Source organism: Haliotis rubra, unplaced genomic scaffold (assembly GCF_003918875.1).
Source record: "Haliotis rubra isolate DU_JTF1 unplaced genomic scaffold, ASM391887v1 Scf25, whole genome shotgun sequence".
NCBI classification, from domain to species: domain Eukaryota; kingdom Metazoa; phylum Mollusca; class Gastropoda; order Lepetellida; family Haliotidae; genus Haliotis; species Haliotis rubra.
The window spans coordinates 2,843,100-2,863,177 of NW_025766558.1; the positions used below are offsets into that span (position 1 = coordinate 2,843,100).

Consider the following 20,078-nt stretch of genomic DNA (forward strand, 5'->3'; position numbering starts at 1 on the left):
AGTGGTTATATCTTTCATTGTGGTTTTAAACCTGCAGTATTTTTGACATATTGTGATAGTGGTAGTACTGTTTTCATTCAATCAGAGATCAACCTCATTATGAAATGAGTGTCATAACGTCCTGTTTTGTGTAGCTTCCTTCCTTGACCTACAGACAGCACAGAGTAACAAAGTTGTAGGAGAGAAGGTGTGTTGCAGCTCAAAGTTACACCTAACATTTAGATATTAACTCTCTTTACTTGGCCAAGTAATTGACTTGTGGATCATTTGGGTTGTGAGAGTGTTTCATGACATGTACGCTATTGTGGGAAGATGTAGTTGTTTAGCCCTGTGAAACCCACAAACATGTTCTAACACAACAAGGATCATAAATTGGGCAAATCTGGAATTTTGAACCCAGAATCAGAGGTAAAGGGACACAACTCAGCCAAAGCATTGCAGTGCTTTAGATGACAGCTCCATGTGCCAGCATATATCCCTGAGTGAAGGTATACATGAATGATAGCCCTCATACCTGGGCAAGATCTGCACCTCCTTCTCGGAGTATCTCATGCACCACCGTCGTCTTTAGCTCATTGTGAAGGTGCTTGTTCTCATCAAGCAGCTCCCCCAGCTTCAGGCGCAAGATTGCCATCTCTTCCTGAAACATGAAACAATAACCATCCAATTGCATCCTAACACATTATGAGATAAATCTGAAGTCTACTACACTTTCACTTGACTCTGGTGCTGACTAGTAGTTCTGTTGGAATAAATAACATTATAGATCAAAGAAAACAGTAGCATGGTCAAAACAGAGCAATTTGAAAAGTGAATTCTATTTGAGTAAGTTGGATTGTACTGGTTCTAGCAATATTCCAGCAATATTACAGCTGGGGACTACCAAAAATGGGCTTTACAGTGTACCAATTTGGGGAATCGAACCCAGCCTTCGGTGTGACGAGCAAACACTTTAACCACTGGGTTACCCAACTGCTAAATCCTATATGAGCAATGGTAATGATTCGTAAGTCTATTATACTGCCCACAATAACTCAGTTGCAATTCGACCATGTAGTATTGTTGGCCTGAAGAAGTCGCAACTCACCCTGATGTAGCGATTCTCTGACTCCAGGTGGTGGGTGAGTGAAGCCTGGTGCTGGAGCATTATGGCTGCCTCCTCTGGTGTTGGGAGAGGTCCCCGAGGAGGCGCAGGTGAGGTGTCTGGGGCATCAGGCACCTGTTGAACAAAGGCACATGGGTAATTACAAGTAGTATACCAAAAACACTGTTACATAAACCATGCTCTTTGGCAAGTCCAACATATGTATCTATAATCATTCTTTTGTTTTCTTAACATTTAAAACCAGAAAGTTATCTTTACACCAATTAGTAAAATTCAAGACTGCATTCTTGTAATCAAGGTCAGCAGATTTTAAAAGTGAAACAATTGCTGCGTCATCGGCAAACTTGATAATGAAACAGTTAGCTGTTAGATACAATCGTTGGTATAAATGATGAACAATACGGGTGACAAAACACATCCTTGTGGAGCTCCAGGGGACAGGTTGGCAACCGAGGAACTGATTCCATTAACAGTAACATACTGAGGTCTGTCAGTCATGAAAGAGTCTATCCATCTGATCAGATTGCTGTTCACACTTAAGTTTGTTAGTTTGGACAGAAGTAAGTGTGGCTGAATGGTATTGAATGCGGAGGAAAAGTCAGAGAACAGAATTCTCACATATGATCCATCTTGTTCTAAATGTTTATAGATAAGATTCAGGAGGGTTAATGTGGCATCGTCTGTGCCTCTTCTCTGCCGGTAATTAAACTGGAGCGGGTCTAGATGTTCTTCAACCTCGCGCATAAGTAGCTTTTTCACAATGCGTTCCAGACACTTCATGGCTACCGATGTCAGAGCAACGGGTTTTGCCTTTTCGGGAATGGTACAATGTTAGATGTTTTCCACATAGTGGGTATATGATTGAATAGCAGGGTAGTAATCTGTCATTTTACAGTTTTTATGATTACATGAAACAGTACTCTTTCATGGATTTACATGGTTTGTTTCAGGCAACTTGTTACTGTTGTGTGTATATGGTGGGGTTCAAAGAAGGAGACACTGTGACCAATTTGTGGGATGGAAGCAACCTCAGGCCCTGAAACTAAATTATTACCAGTGGTTGGTTTAAAATTACAGTTTGAACTACCTCAGCATGTTCAGTCACTTCAGTCATACCCTTTCAGACTGTGGTGCCAGCATCTGTTGGAGCTGCTGTGCAGCATCTCGATACTTCTGTGGCCTCTGTCCTCCATCTTCATAGGTCAAAATGCGTGGATGAACAGCTCGTGTTAGGTCATCCTTAGCTCTGGATCCAGTTGGCAAGCCTGATGGCGTGTCGAAAGCATCTCTCAGTTCATTCAAGCTGTCATTGGCTCGATCTAGTGTATGAAACCATGGAAAAAGTTGTTGTTTTAACAATTCCACAACTATCATTCTCAAAATCTCTTTTCATTTCACCTATCAGTTTTTGTTGAGCTTGTTAAAATATATTCACAGAAAAGGGTTAATAGGGTCTGAACTTGTGTTCCTTTTTTCTTGTCCTGTATTTAATTCCCTTATATTTGGACTTTCAAAACTATCTCAAGAGAATCATAGTGTATCATTGTTGAAATCCTACTGCATCAATTTCGTGGTGACCTCAATAAGTCTCATAAGCACATGGTTATAATCTTTTGGCATTTATTTAAATCTGTGTTTTCCATAGATGCCTTGCATCTTGCTGTAACCAGGAGAGACAGTCATCATTCTTCCATTTATATCATGCCATATACTTCTCAAAATACTCTATAACGTTGATAAAAAGTATGTACTTTTCTGTTTACCAAGGCAGTGGCAATATAGTGTGATGTGTACAAAACAACAGCTCCGAATGTCAGTCTATGGAATGATTGAGAATATATTTTCTGTTGAACTTGAAGTGATCACGAAGCGGGCTAGTAACTATATGTTCTTACATTCTATTTACATTATCGAATGATATTGTAAAGACACGATTGTTCTGCATGGACATAAAATAAAAAACAAGCAAATATGATAAATTCGAGTATTTAACACGTTATTTAGAGAATCTACCAGTTTCGACATGTCATTAGGACTTCTGAGTTAATATTTTACTGGCTATTCAATCTAAATCACCTCGAACTGAGCTTTGGAGGTCATCTGCTCCAGTTCCCCCGTTGTAATCTTTAAAATAATACATATTTATTTATTCATCTCATGTTCTGCGGGTCAAAATTGACATTTTGTAAGGAATACTCTCCGCCGTCGTTCAGCGGAAGTTTACATTCTTAACCCGCAGGACATGCGCAATGCAATTCTGGACTCACTGTACTATTAACCACAAACCTAATAACATTATTCGGCCGCAAAAGACTTCTGTTGAATAATACGATTATCAATGCTTGCATTTTCTGTCACAAACCTACTGCTAGAAAATAAACATTGCTTCAGTCATTAAAAAAATATACAATGTAAAATACGACATAACAGCAATAGTAATAAAAAAAAATATCATTGGATTTCAGTATTATCATACTCAAATCGAGATGGAATTTTGAGGCCAACTAAATAAAACACACCTGGAATTTTTTTAATTTCCTCCCTCAGCAAAGGATTGAAAGTACGCGAATACACAGAAGTGTTGTTATATCTGGATATACGATATCATTAACAGTGATAGATGACAAACTGTTTACAGTTGACGCATGCCATATCCACGGTCTATTCCAAATATCGATCTATAGGGTTTACCATTTATCCATTTACAGACGTCACTATCATATCATTCGCCTTCACGTCACTTTCGCCATTTCTCCCATTTACAAGCGGAGGTTCAGCAACAGTCATGCGTCAGCTGTGCCTTGGGTTCGGCTCCACAAAAAACAGACAAAACAGTGTTGGAATTCTCCTAGATCGGGCATCTATAAACGAGACGTAGGAACTGACCATGTTGGACCGGGTGGTCAGGTTTCGTCTTCTTTGACTGTCTGCGTGTCAGTGCTCGTGTTTATAGCCTTGGTTAATAAGACTGGCTGAAAAGATCGATAATCGGAAATGCCGTTAAAAAGAATTCTACCATCAAATTTAAATATGCTCGTTTTTGATTGGCTGTTACTAAAAAATTAGAAGTGAAAGTTTTTCAATAACCACTTCTGAGAGCCGGTTCACTGCGCGTAGGAATATTTTGCACTCATTAACCCTTACAAAAGTAAACAAACATGTCGTCTGAAACTGTTACGTTTGACCCCGGCGAATTCTTTGAGGTGTTTGATCGGATATGGAGGAAAATATTGACCCAGCCTGGTTCCAACATGAAATGACTGAACAATCACCCAACGCATTCGGTTTTAAATGACATTTAGCAGCGTTCAACCAACTATAATCACTTCCAAAATGTAAACACAATAGGATTAGCTCCTAATTATTAACGATTACTGATGTGAAAATTGTGTCGTCGATAATATAGTCCATAAACTATTGTAATGAAATAAAGCTTGAATAAACTCACGCAATACGCAAAGATAGGTCTGTGTTTATGGGCTGCTTCTAAATTATGTTCAGAACGCTCTTTTGTTAATAATCCACCACTCACCGGAAGATGTTGGAATTCTGTTGGACATTTTTGCCTTGTTCGTCTAATTTACGTCTCCGATATTTTTAAAGATAATTGGTCGATATTTAGTCAGCGATTATTCATCTCAATGATCTCGTCTTCTTAACCTGGGCCCCGTTTCACAAAGCTCTCGTAAGCCTAAGATCTCGTAACTTTTCTCGTAGCATTCAAATCTTTTTATTCCATTACTGAAGAGGCCGTAGGCCTAAAGTACAAAATATAAAAACAATAATGGCATACAATCACAATGTTTGCAAACGTTATTTTCTTTGTTCAAAAGCATGGTGGATATACATACGAAGTTTACTAATATCTGCCCTTCTCGATCATAAAATAACGTGAAAAGCATCTAAATCTGGATAATGAAACGTGGAATTTTCTAAGATTGATATCGTGTAGGTATTGCTCTGTGTGGAAAAAAGATTTAAAAGTACTGTAAAAAGTGGATTTTGGCGACTGTATTAAAGATGAGTTCCAGGCCTGAATGTACATATCTTTTAATCTTTGCGATAAAGCATTATAAAATGACTTTGGGCAAGTAATCTTTTGTGACAAAAATACATCACTAAAACCACAATGATTTAGTAAATTTCTAACATTCGTTACCCAATTTGATTTTCCGTTGGTGTCAAACAAATACATCATGTTATAACATTTCTTAGGAAATCTTGATGCAGGCATATTCAAGAGCTTTACCCAGTATTTGATAACTTTTATCTGTGCTTCTAGATAAAGTGGGAAGCGACCGCATTCACCATAGATCATCACATTTGGGGTATTTAATTTATCACCTAAGACTTTTTTTTCGTACCTCCTATGTTACAGTATAGGCCTTAATTTAAGCAGACCGAATGGCAATCGATGTAGATCATAATGCTTAACCTGGTCTAACCCGTGAAGATCCGGTTAGAATTGGTCTTCAGCAACTCATACTTGTCGTAAGAGGCGACTAACGGGATCGGGTCGTCAGGCTCGCTGACTTGGTTGACACATGTCATCGTATCCCAATTGTGTAGATCGATGCTCATGCTGTTGATCACTGGATTATCTGGTCCAGACTCGAACGGTTGACTTCCGCCATATAGATAGAATATTGCTGAGTGCGGCGTTAAACAACAAACCAGCCAGACAACTTGACCTGGTCCAGACACCCAGCCTTCATGATCAGTCATGATGGTGTGGCCTCCGCACTGACAAATGAGAGGTAAGTCCAAGTTGATAAGCTGATATCACATGTTTTCCAAATTCAGAATGATTATCTTTAAAAGGAGGGACACGTTGTAGTACTGGATTTTGCACCATCACCTCTGCAGACGCCATTATAATAAATCTAATCATCAGTATGACGATACTAGTTTAAAAAAAATTAAGTTATACGATTAGGCCAGCATTTTTTTTGCTTCTCATCGCCCGACCGACCCTTCTAATTTTATTGCCAGAAATGGGCTTCACACATTGTACCCATGTGTTGAATCGAACCGGGTCTTCGGCGTGACGAGCGAACACTTTAACCTCAAGACTACCTCACCCACCCTCAATTCAGTGTAACCTCTTTATAGCGTATGATACTAAACACAATTGAAAACGTCACTGGAGTTCCCTAATAACTCAATGAGGATTAACAATTGAACGGATTCTCTGCTTTAATTGTTGATGCCTGACAATGTCTATGCTTGATAAAGTCACTAAAATATCAGTTTGAGTTTAAGTAGTTTGGTATTGGGGCCTCCACAAGTGGGTGTCTCCAGCCGCTGATGTACGACTAATGATATCAGTAAACATGTGTTAGTGTCATTATGCATGTTACGATTTGAAATTATATATATTATTAGACACACCTTTCAACTGCAAGTTCTACAATAATGATATGAGCTAAATTAGATCTGAAGAATGGTTTATAATCACGATACGTTCTTCCCAGCGACTGATAACAATCATACAATCTGTTCGTACCCGGTGACCTCTCGGATGAGTGATTTCATTTGTGTTAGCTTGTCAAGAGTTTAACTTCGATGATCACCATTGCGAGAAGAACTGAAGGCTCTTTGCCAAGCGTGAACAGCAGGATTATCTCAATCACAGAGATATTAAAATGCCGATCATTCATGAATTTCACCTGTGACCCTTAACCTCTAGTACAGCGGAGCCATCGAGTCTGGTACACTCGGGCACTCGGTTGAGTTAAAGTGTCACAGTCATCAAATACTGAAATATTTCAATACATAAAACATCCGGAGCTTTTAAGTTGAACCAACCTAGGGGGTACGTTTTATTAGATTATATTTCACGAGAACAATATGGATTCAAGCAGTTCGCAAAGTAAATTGAAAGTTTTGGAGCTTATGAATGAATAATAACCTCATTATTGCCCTTTTGTCATGACCCACGTGGTGTTTATGTATCGATCAAAACACTGCCATGAAATACCTCTATAATTCACTCCGTATATTTAGACGTATTTGAAATTATTGGTATGAGTTAACTGAATATCGAATACGTGGAATACAGGGCGTGGAAAGGACGTGTCATGCTTCACTGATCGCACTGATATCCCAATTACACCACTCAAGCGCTTATTGCTAAACAGCTGATCCTTTAGTCATTGTAAGTGAGAGCCGCAGGTGATTAGTTTGTACCGTATGGCTACTGTAGGTGATTCGCATCAATTACACCCTTATAAAGTCACTTCACGGTGAATCTCCCCGGGCGATCGCGCTTGACCTAATGCCTCCTCTAGCAGACGACGCGCCGGCGACGTATCTGTACACAGTCATGAGGAAGGTAGTTTTGAGCTGGATAAACACTAAAAGCTGTGTACCCAAGCCCCATCGAAGGCGGGGCACCTGTATTTGTGAATGAACCGTCTACCCCGTTGTAGCGTATTTCGTAGGAAGTAGCGGCATGGACGCTGGGGAAGTGGAGGGGGTGAGTTTGTCATCTGGAATTATATTTTGTGCATGTAGTCTAGCTAAGTATACACGTTCATAAGAACACACTTGACACCGATTCCAGGTTCAGTACCAAGTGGGTTCATCAATTACATCACTGACTCCAGTTTTGGTCACAGTGACTGCGGCTCTTAGCGACTTATAAACTTGTGAATTACACCGCCAGTTTGAAGCGCGATATAACACAAACTTCACACAATCACTGATTAGGTCGGCCGCTAATGCATGCTGACCCAATACTATAAACAGTTGATAAGCATAATAACAGCTGACAATATAACACTGGCTCACCATTGGGACATTTTGCGTAACGCACCCCTAAGTATTTTAATCTCATTTCGTAGATATGTGATAAGTAATTTGGGCTCTAGTCAACGGGATGTTGTTTCCTGTAATTTGAATGCATACTGATCAGAAAAAATAATGATTTATATCAGTTTTTGGTGTACACCCAAGTTAGGGTGTTTAGTTTAAGGCAGTGAAATACTCAAGTTCATTGTACAAATTGTACCATGGCTCATATAGAGGTGAGTAAATCTCCTTTTCATTTGTAATACGTACTCAATTTTAAGAATAAACATTTCTTTGGAAGTCGTAGAATACTGCCATTATAAAATTTGCTGTCTTCCTGAAGCATTTATTTAATGATTAATACCAGATCACAATGTCTTACGTAGTTATTAAAAACAATGCTGAGAAAACTCTTTTCTCTCATCTCTTGTGCAGTAATATCATTCTATTTGAGACCAGAGATTATTACATGGTGTAAATGTGTGTCACACTTGTTTACATGTCTCTGTATTACAGCAGCATATTCAGACATTGATATGACAGCAGCATTTACATTTTTGTAGGTTTTAAGCTAAGTGTGCCTGGCAGGCAAATTGGGTAATAAATCATTGGTTCCTTAAAAATTTGGATACTTTCAAAATTCTTTTTTTCCCTATGATCTAAGGTAATTTAACATTGCAATAATGTACAAATAAGCCTGTTCCCTGTTACTGGTCCTGTTGATAATGATATACAGTTACCTCTACTGAGCCACAATATTACCTACATTATGTACATAGAATCAAAATTGTTAATTTCTAATGATGAACTTTTACTGACATTTGCTCGAGACGTTTGGGTCGAAAAGTCTCTGAACAGTCTAGATAAACCCCAGAACTTCAACATCAAATTAATGTGTACTGTTACTTACACTAATGCAGATTTAACATAATATCTATAAAATGTAATGTACAACACATATTTAGTTTGAATAGATCTTTCCTGACCAAAATCAAAAACATGTATTTTTAGTGTAAAATATAAAGTATTAGAGACTTGTTAGGATCCAGGTAACTATTTTATAAGTATTTCAGTTGTAAATATGGAGATGATCTTCGCTATGGCCTTGAGCATACATCATAACTTTTGCCAATTCTTTCTGTTTTTATGAGTAACCATGGAAATCTGATGATTTGTGTAAACAAGTGGGATGGTAAATACATGTCAGGATTCAGGTTACCTGAGCAAAACACAGATAAAAATAGAAAATGGCATACCTCATGCCAAAATATATTTATCTGCCCCTTTCAACACCAGGACAAAGCCGTGGTGATCAATTTTGTACACATGGCAAGGAAAAAAATATGTATTTCCATTTTGTTAAAAAGTGGGGCTGATGCTGTTCGTTAACTATTTTTAAAAGTTCTGTCTAAAGAGATTTTAGATAGAGAGCTAACTGACGATGAAGCAAGCTCAGGTCCAGGAGCGATATCATATTATACTATAATCATAACTGATATACATTTTGGTAAGTTTCATATTATTCACTATTTTTATCTACAGTGAAACAGTGAAGAGTATCCAATTATGTTTGTTAGCCACAGGGCGTGTTATCTGATGTTTACATAATTACAAGTAGTGGTACTTGTAGATTAAGAAACCCCTGTAACTATGTCTCATCAAGTTCACCTGTAACAACATCTGATGCAGGTGCTGTGTTAACCAGGATATCACTGACACGGGTACAGCAGGTTACAGGATGGAAGGATCTAGTGGGGTGCTGTAAACCTCCTATAAGTGCAACAGTAGAAATATATCTAAAACATCTAGTGATAACATGTTGAACTGAAACAGGGATCAGAAATACTTTTCGTAATATTTTTATGACATTGTGTGAACAGTTTTTAATACAATCAAATCCCCCAGAATGTTCATGATCCTTAACATTTTTGGTTCAGTATATAAGGAACCCCCTAAAACCCCCTCAGGGCCCCTTACCTGTGCTGGAACTCAGGATACCTTGAACATAGAATGTTCATGATCCTTAACATTTTTGGTTCAGTATGTAAGGAACCCCCTAAAACCCCCTCAGGGCCCCTTACCTGTGCTGGAACTCAGGATACCTTGAAAATAGAATGAACTCTTTCAGAGAGCTTGTTCAAAGGCCCTGAAGTATGTCAGTTTCATGGTATAGATCCTCCTGGTGGATTTTGTAGTTGGTCCACTTCATGGTTCACCTGTTCAGATTTACAGGTAAAAGGATAAGTTTTTTATCAGCCCTCAGACAAATAATGTAGAGACAGTGTGTATGAACTTCTGAAATTTTTACTGCAACGAAGGAAGTCTTGTTGAAATACTTGTGGGGTGTATGTCTAATTAATTCCGCGGTATATAAAGATTAATTGTGTGAAAAAAGTGAAATTTGTTTGATATTTATGAGAATTCATAATGCTATGCAATTTAAGATAACTGCATCTGAAGGAATTAATGTTTTGGAAAGTTTATTGAAAATATATTTGTATTTTAGAAATTTGAAATTAGAAATTTTCTAAACCTTGGAGGTATTGTTAATGATTTCTTATGCATGTTAAGGCAGCAATAATTTTGTTCTTAATAGAAATACCAGCATTATACAAAGTGTGACAGTTTTACCCCTGGCTTATGTAAAAGTGAGGGAAGATTTGCCTTAGCCCGATGATACCTTCAGTGTCATCAGTGGTTGTCTTGTCAGTCTCCACTCAAGGAGAAAATTCATCCTTCACTATCCATAGAATATTTTATGTTGCTTTCAATTTGTTTACAACCCTCTTGTAATCTATACAAGTAGCTGTTTGTGCCACTGAAGGAGAGTTGTAAAGTTTCAATGAAGCAAAGCTACCTGTAGCAGCATGGGATTGTCCAGCCCTACTCAACCACAGAAAATGCATGTATTGTGAAAGATTTCTTGCTAATAATGAAAATTTTATGACAGGATAGAAGTCATGTTATAAAAAATAATATTATATGGTCTGAAGTAAGATCTAGTGCTAATTTTACAGGGATTAAATTAGCTTTGGGTCAGAAACATACACCATTAATTCTATTGTTGAGGAAGGTGAAGGACTTAGGTAGGTCTGAAGGATAAAGTTTCTTTGTGTTTTGTTGTTTATGTTAATGGGAGACGTGGATCAACTCTGCCTCAACAGTCACAGATAGGACAAACAGTTTGTCAGTCTGACCTATCACTCTGTTGACAATAATCTCATTGACATCCTCTTCATAATGTTTAGCTGACTTTCAATAAATAACTTAGTTTTCAGCAGCCCTCATGACTGTGTTAACCTGATAGTGTACTGTAAATATGATAGGTCGGAGTGACAGTTTCTGCATCTGTTATGGAGCTCTGCACTTCAGAGTATATATAAGTGCTAAATATCCAAGTGACAAACAGTTGTTCAGTTCACAAACACAGTGTGCGATAATTGATCTGAACTGTAAGCCTGTTCAAATAAACTGATCTGTCCAGCTTCAATGTGTTGTTATTAATCAATACGTTTTGTCATACAAACTCTGTTGAAATACTGACTTATCGATGTGTTTCAGCCTTCACCCAAGCAACTCAGCTATGTCGAGTGATTATCATACACACTCGGCAGTCTTATCAGTTTTGAAAACATTTTTCATAAGTAAATATTACAGTAAGATAACCTTTCCTGTATGAGATGGGTCAGATGTTGTCAAATGGATGATATATGTCCTTTATTAGGCTTATTGTGTATTATACTGTAACTTACAACTAGTTGTACTTGTATGTATTCTGGGATAGGGCAATCGGTAGTCTTGGTGCTGACTGATGATTGACATGTTAATATGAATCGTAATCCAGCAGTTATTAATTTCCCTCGTTACACTAAGACAGTGAACTGCATACAAAGTCAAGGCCTGACTATGTTCTTAAGAAGTCTGTCCCACAGTCCCTGAAACATATTATTTTCCTTTCTGCCGACTGCTTACTGCAATACTATAGCCCTAAATGAAACAAGTTTAGATTTTCAACAGGTTTTGATTCTTCCATCTTGCTAGGGCGCATGTTAAATTAGTACGTAGTGTTGTTTACAGCAAAATTAGATATTTTCAGAGACTAAGCATTAGTCTAGTTTTGAAGCTTCAGCTGTGTTTAAGGGTCGGAGTGTGATCACATCTGATATTCTTGTTCTCGTGGAGTGATTTGATCAGCTGGTTGTGGTTGGAGGATACTCAATCGGTGTATTGTTTTCGTGTGTCATCAATCAATCATTTTGACAAATTGATGGAACAGTTGTAATTGTGCCATAAAACAATATTCAGAGGTGTGCTGGATAACCTAGAGCTGTTGTATTTATCACTTTGGCAGGTGTGTTCAGGGCCACGATCCAAAGCGTTCATAGCTACGATGTTCGTAAGGCTATGATAAATTATATACTTACGATTCCTCGTAATGCTACGAACCCAGGAGAGGATTGTTACAATGGCTCTCTTCTTACTTATTGTAGGATTTAGAATTTATGATGTATATTACTAAATGATTTAAAATTTAGGATTTATATTATCTGAGGATTTAAAACCAAAGCATATGAATGAAAGAGTCTTCCATAATGAATGTTTTGGACACCAGTTAAAGTGTTAGTATCAAATGAATTGAAGTGTTATGCGTAATTACAAATATGTCTTAAGTTTCAGATATATGACCTGAAAGGTTAATTTCACTGCTGTGAAAAAACAAGTACTGTTTCAAGGAGAATAGTATTGTGTGAATCACTAGTTTCTATACTATAAAAGTGAAAGACACATTTCAACCTTGTACAGACATGAGAACAAAGTCTCCTGTTGGCAATAACTAGGAAAAAAGTAATGTTTTTTTTTGCTGAGTATGAACTATTCTCAAGGCAAACATAATAAATGACATGCTGAAGAATAAAGAAAGAATATGTATTGTACAAATGTTCTGAATATGCCAATAACACCTTATACAAATACTGCCATGTTTTCCTAATACCAGAGAAGATAGGATTCTTAGGTTACAAGCAGCTTGGGGATGAGGAGTAAGAATTCCCACATCTTTGTGGTGTTTATTTGTAATGCTAATGCTCTCAGATTCACACTCATACTCTTAAGTCTGTCTGAGACAGGAGTGTGCAAAAATAACATGAATTCAATAAAGAGAGATAAACAAATTCTGTTAACTGTATAAGTAACCTGTTGCCTCCTGCCCCGCCCGGTATTCATCCACAATCCTGTACATGCATGGACATAAATTGTTTGTGAGTGGTGAGAATAGCGGTACAGCAGTTGGAACCCTGATTGATGGAATTGTGTGTCAGTCCAAAAGGCAACAACCATGTATTCAATATCTATTGATTGCTGGGGATGAATGGATGTCCGTAGACCTTCATCCACATCTATTATTCATCGGCCATGATCAACAGGGCTTGATGTGGTTTTATTACACAGATGGTTGGGTATATTCTCTCAGGCGCGGTCAGCGTATAGACATGTGAACCATTTGTTGACACTATATTTGGGAAATGTTGAGGAATATGTCCTATTCATTGGCAGTGACTGTGCTGACAGCAGGCCTTGTGGAACAGATGACGGCATGGTGCTGTGCTGATGTGTGTTTTACCATTTTCAGTATCAGAGTCACAGCAGAACCCTACTGTGGATATTTTCGGGGCAGAATAATGCCGCATGGTCTCGTTCTTGTCACAGTCTGGGATCCAAGGCAGAAATGAACCACTGTATCCCATACTCTCCTGTTGAGATGTTGAGGCAGAATAGGTTACCAGAATGCCTTGCATTGCTCCCAGATGGGATTCCGCGACAGAATAGATCATTATAGTTCAGTTTTTGCTGAGAGAACTGGCAATGGTGGGGCTCTAATCAAACACAATCTGTGATCTGACGGATTGTATGGAATCATGCCTCAAAGGCATGTGTGGTTGCTCATGAGGTCCACCACCTGTTTACAGGATCTTAACTTAAATTAATCTCAGGCAGTATTTGTACATGTTTTGCAGTGAGAGGCATGGAGTCAGTTAAAACCGTCTTGTAACTGGAAGAAAATTTTATTTTTATAGGTACATAATTCAGACGCATTTGGGGGCGGTGGGTAGCTTATGGTTAAATTGTTAATCCTCATTAGTTGTTAGGGAACTGCAAGTGACATATTCAGTTGTGTGTAATATCATACACTATAAAGAGTTTACACTCAATTCAGGGGTGGTGGGGTAGCCAAGTGGTTAAAGTGTTTGCTTGTCACATCGAAGATCCGGGTTCGAATCCCCACATGGGTACAATGTGGGAAGTCTATTTGTGGTGTCCCCTGCTGTGATATTGCTGGAATATTACTAAAACACGGTGTAAAAATAAACTCACTTGCTCACTCAATGACGCATCTGTTCAGTTCAGTAAATCTTATGTTGAGAAGCATTTAACAAGAAAGGGTTTCAATCAGTTATGTAATCTTTCCTTAACTTTGTGTATTGTGTTGCTAGCATGTAGAGGCAGGGGTTAACCCACCTCACAGAGAGAACCACATGCCACAGTATGGTATACTACACTGTATACACAAGACCTTTTAACCCCAGCAGATTGTAGCCCTACTTGGGCTGATGTGACATGCTCGTCAATAATGGTGTGATAGATTATTAACAAAGTTTGGTTGAAAGGGACAGGTCACAAGCAGGCTGAATATCGAGGCTGTTACAGATGGATCTTTAGAGGGGCAGCTGGTTTTTCATTAGCACAGAAGTGATCAGTGGTTTAAAAATGCTGTGTTCCATCATTATAGGGAACAACAATATGGTAATATTTAATTATACCTTTTCTTTTAAAGCATGTCGTCCTTATGTAAGTAGATATATCACCTCATGATACAATATTGGATCTACAGTATTGGGCACGACCCGTGAAGGTCCGGGTTAGAATGAAGCTTCAGTAACCCATGCTTGTCATAAGAGGTGACTAACGGGATCGGGTGGTCAGGCTCGCTGGCTTTGGTGACAAATGTCATCAGTTCCCAATTGCGCAGATCGATGCTCATGCTGTTGATCACTGGATTGTCTGGTCCAGACTCGATTATTTACAGATCGCCGCCATATAGCTGGAATATTGCTGAGTGCGGCGTAAAACTAAACTTACTCACTCATTCAGTATTGGGCACACAGGTTGCCCTGTCATCTGAAGGGATATGCTGTGCAGAGTTGCTCCCAGAGGCATGCCAATGGCTTGTGATATTGGGTTTGAATCACATAAACACACAGGTAAATGATTTGGATTTGTCAGCATCATCCCCCATGTGGGCGGGGTTCCCCAATGTCGGCATCATTTGTCTTGCCTCCTGCATTTACAGTCCTTGAACTTCTGACGATTGACTGGATCACTGTGGCACAATGTGCACTGGAGACTGCCACTCCTCTGACAACTGACATGAAGGGGTCGTTGTCGGCATGGCTACTACAGATATGTACCCCAGGTACGTTTCTGTATACAGCTACTTGCCAAAATCAGAACACCAAAACATCCACCAGGACAAGTCTATACTGCATTGTGTCGTTTTCTTGATCGAAGCTATCATATTATTGTATGAGATGCATTTGATTGCATGAAATGAACATACACAATAACAACATTTGTGTAATGCACAATGCCACTTGCAATCAGGCCAACAGGAACACCTACATACGGTTTCAGTTCTTGGTTGAAGAATAAAGACTTAGGTACCATTTTGGGTATCTTTTACATTTCTGTATTTTGACTTTAGGGTACATGTCTGTTTACAAAAACACACCCGAGGTTTTTTATTTTGTTGCATTTTTCACCTGGTTTCCAGCATGATATATGTGTCAATAGTGTCAATACTAATGCAGACAGACATAATCCACAGCTGTATGAAATGTAATTAATAAGATTGTACTCTGGGATACTGTACATACTACAACACATCCAGGATCTCCTGACAGAGAGCTACAGGGTGGACTCTACTGTGTGAGGTTGAACAACAACGTCAAGTTAGTGTAAGATCACATAATGTGTCTCAGTTACCCGAGATGAATTTAATGTCCTAGCTACAAACATATGAGCTCCATTAGACAGTACATGATGAGAGCTGTGTACACTACATTCTTACCTAGCCAAGTCAAGCACCTGCTGGTGTAGCAGCACAAGCACCTGTCAGTGTAACATGCATTAATATCTCTATCATCTCATCCAGGTATTCTTATGGAAACAACATTTGAATATAAATCACAGTCGGTTCAACCAGATTCATATGAGAGAAACATTTTGGAAATCTCAACAGAGGCATATCAATAGGAAAGATAAATGATATGCTAGTATTCTTTGAGTTGAACAGTGAAGTATTGAGCTCCATGACAATGTCATATTGTGAAGGATGTATATCTGTGTAGTTGGAGTCACAAGGAAAGGGTCATGACTAACTGATGCCGGATTTAAGACATTCATGGTCAGTAGTGATGTCCAACAAGTTGGTTGGAAGACAGGGTTTCTCAGCTGTAAGAGACTAGATAAGGGATTATAGACAAACATGGTCCAGACCAGTGTGGGTTTCTTTAACTGTCATGGTCCAGGCGAGCCATTCTCGAAACATTCGTAGCCTTACGAACTTCTTAAGCCCATTCTTAACACATTGGCTACGATCAAAGTTAAGAATTCTTAGGGCTACGAACGTTTCGAGAATAAGGGTCCAGATTCATGATTTCTTGAACTACCACTGTCCTGATTAATGGGGTTTCTGGGCTAACAGGGTCAAGACTGATGAGGTTTCTCAACTACCATGGTTCATGAGGTTTCTGGAGTAACAGGGCCTGTATATCACTGTAGAGATAAGTTGACAGCGTAAAGACCTAATGATATTCAGGCCCTATACAGAGTCAACAGTTGAAGGAGGACTTGGTTCCTTCTCCAAACACACACTGTTTGTGAATGCAATATTGCACAAGTACTGCATTCAGAGCTGACTTTAAACTGGGTGTTGGGATACCAATTATACAGGCTACACATATTTTGCTCCTGAAAAAATATGTTATGATACATATTGTGTTACTGTTGTGGCTTTGTATTTCTCTTTCCTTGTAAAATTTACTCTTAAATTTCAAAAGACTGGCTGAAGCTTTGAATTGGGTTTTCTGTAATGCCTGATGATCGTCAGTAAGTAGTGGCTACTCCTACCAATGAAACAAGGGTCCAAAATAAAATACATGTAAAAAGACAAGTGATTTTATTATTTGATATCCTGATTGGAACAAGTTATCTGTGTCCACTGATTGGTGATAAAATCCAAACCACCTTCCTACTCTACTGTACTTACCCGTGAAGTTCCGGGTTAGAATATTGATTTTCAGTAACCTATGCTTGTCGTAAGATCGGATGGTGGTGAGGCTCGCTGACTCAGTTGACACATGTCATCGGTTCCCGATTGTGCAGATCGATGCTCATGATGTTGATCACTGGATTGTCTGGTCCAGACTCGATTATTTACAGACCACCGCCATATAACTGGGATATTGCTGAGTGCGGCGTGAAACTAAACTCACTCACTCACTCACTCACTCACTCACTCACTCACTCACTCACTCACTCACTCACTCACTCACTCACTCACTCACTCACTCACTCACTCACTCACTCACTCACTCACTCACTCACTCACTCACTCACTCACTCACTCACTCACTCCTACTACTGTACTATAAGCAATGGAGGCAAGTATAAGTGCTGGGCATGTACAAGCCTTTTCAGGGCCAAAGTCATCCTAAAGCCTAACCTTTGTACCTATGATGTGCTGAAGAGTTTATCCGGGATCTTAACCTGAATACCCTTGCAGGCAGACTCTGAGTATATTTATTTCAAACTTGGTACATTTATTAAGTTAAATTTTTCACCGATTTGGAGGTATTTAACTTTGCTTTCAAGACAGTAGTCTAGAACTAAGTCCTAAATCCTTTGTGATCTTCTTTGTTGATCCTTTTCTCATTGAAATCGACAAATCCACAGTATTTGATATCATTGCTTATAACTTATGCCTCACTTATATGTGGGGAAATTGTAATTCCAAAACAAAACTTTGTGGACTTGAGGCCAATGTTTGTCACTGATGAGGTCCAGATAGATCCTGAGAAAATATTGTTGGGGTCCACAGCACTGTAGTGATTGCGGGGATGTTTGCAAAAACCTGACTTCCAGCCACCTGTGATAGATTCATTATGATTTCATTAGATTTCTGGGTGAGTGTGTGCCGAGATAGAACGGTTAATCTACAACACTTTAGTCCAAACAGAAGTAATGTATGATGATACCCCCTCGTATCTCCTGGTATGGTTGAACTCCTACATCCCACAGCATCTTACTGACTCAGGTAATGCTGGAGGACCTTGGGTCGTTTTCTCACTCATATCAAAATACAAAACAGCATTTAGACTAAGGTATCCAAATACTAAACTTGTCTAGACCATATATGTCTAAATCATTTAACAAAATTGACAGCATGTTTTATTCACACCAAGGTTCTAATTAAATCCATTTTATGACACTTCACTCACATTTCATCAGTATAGTGTAAGATTATCTCCCTTTGATTAGTAACTAGTTGCATGAGACAACCGAAAATGCAAAATGAAAGAGAAGCATTTGTGACAAATTCTTGTAGAATTTAAGGTTTCATGTTTTTGTATTCTCTGCTCTGGATTTTGGTGATAAGAGATCGGGATATATATACAGTGATCCTGAGCATGATCTATTTTGCCCTGAACTATTCTATCACTATCAGTTCATCGCCAGTAAGTCGTTGCTTCTGGCCATCTAGACAAAAGATGGATGATTTAGGGTTGTAGAAAGTACTTTGTATGATTTTAAAGTACAAAATGGTGTGTATGTTTCTCTCACTGCAGTGCTAGATATTCAGCGGCAATTATTACTAGTTACAACATGCATCAACACCCCCAGCCCCACTAACTGAGCATTTTACTGGTTAAATCACTCAGGATGCATTTGAAATAAGATGAACTGACCATGGTCAATAGGCTGGTGAGAAATTCTCTGATTGCACACTGGTAACATTTTATGTAGACATATAATCATTTACTGCAATAATTTAATTGGCAGTTATATGTATGTGGGACTGCAATAATGATGTAGTAATGCTACATGACCTGCAGTGATGATGTAATGCTACATGACCTGCAGTGATGATGTAATGCTACATGAACTGCAGTGATGGACCTATGGTTACAACATGGGCTTGTAGGGTGATATGAGACTGTATAGACCTATGGTTACAACATGGGCTTGTAGGGTGATATGAGACTGTATAGACCTATGGTTACAACATGATGTAATGATATGAGTTGTACAGACATGGTTACAACATGGGCTTGTAGGGTGATATGAGACTGTATAGACCTATGGTTACAACATGGGCTTGTAGGGTGATATGAGACTGTATAGACCTATGGTTACAACATGGGCTTGTAGGGTGATATGAGACTGTATAGACCTATGGTTACAACATGGGCTTGTAGGGTGATATGAGACTGTATAGACCTATGGTTACAACATGGGCATGATATGAGACTGTATGAACTATGTACAACATGGGCTTGTAGGGTGATATGAGACTGTATAGACCTATGGTTACAACATGGGCTTGTAGGGTGATATGAGACTGTATAGACCTATGGTTACAACATGGGCTTGTAGGGTGATATGAGACTGTATGGACCTATGGTTACAACACTGGCTTGTAGGGTGATATGAGACTGTATAGACCTATGGTTACAACACTGGCTTGTAGGGTGATATGAGACTGTATAGACCTATGGTTACAACATGGGCTTGTAGGGTGATATGAGACTGTATAGACCTATGGTTACAACATGGGCTTGTAGGGTGATATGAGACTGTATGGACCTATGGTTACAACACTGGCTTGTAGGGTGATATGAGACTGTATAGACCTATGGTTACAACACTGGCTTGTAGGGTGATATGAGACTGTATAGACCTATGGTTACAACATGGGCTTGTAGGGTGATATGAGACTGTATAGACCTATGGTTACAACATGGGCTTGTAGGGTGATATGAGACTGTATAGACCTATGGTTACAACATGGGCTTGTAGGGTGATATGAGACTGTATAGACCTATGGTTACAACATGGGCTTGTA

At 38.8% G+C, this 20,078-nt stretch overlaps 1 protein-coding gene across 3 annotated transcripts in view; it reads right to left on the reverse strand.

The window, feature by feature from the left end:
* The window catches only part of LOC124279437 (serologically defined colon cancer antigen 8-like), a 44,782-nt gene that overhangs the window by 13,037 nt on the left and 11,667 nt on the right, over positions 1-20,078 (reverse strand). Inside the window, exons 2-5 of one of the 3 annotated variants that reach the window (XM_046715264.1) lie at positions 9,979-10,113; positions 2,222-2,424; positions 1,088-1,219; positions 515-640 (exon numbers count right to left, since the gene is read on the reverse strand). In XM_046715264.1, coding sequence (XP_046571220.1) covers positions 515-640; positions 1,088-1,219; positions 2,222-2,245 — 282 coding nt within the window. In that variant the 5' untranslated portion in view covers positions 2,246-2,424; positions 9,979-10,113. Of the gene's footprint in view, positions 1-514; positions 641-1,087; positions 1,220-2,221; positions 2,425-3,181; positions 3,353-9,978; positions 10,114-20,078 lie in introns of those variants that run through there. The other 2 variants (XM_046715263.1, XM_046715265.1) reach the window with 2 other exon arrangements.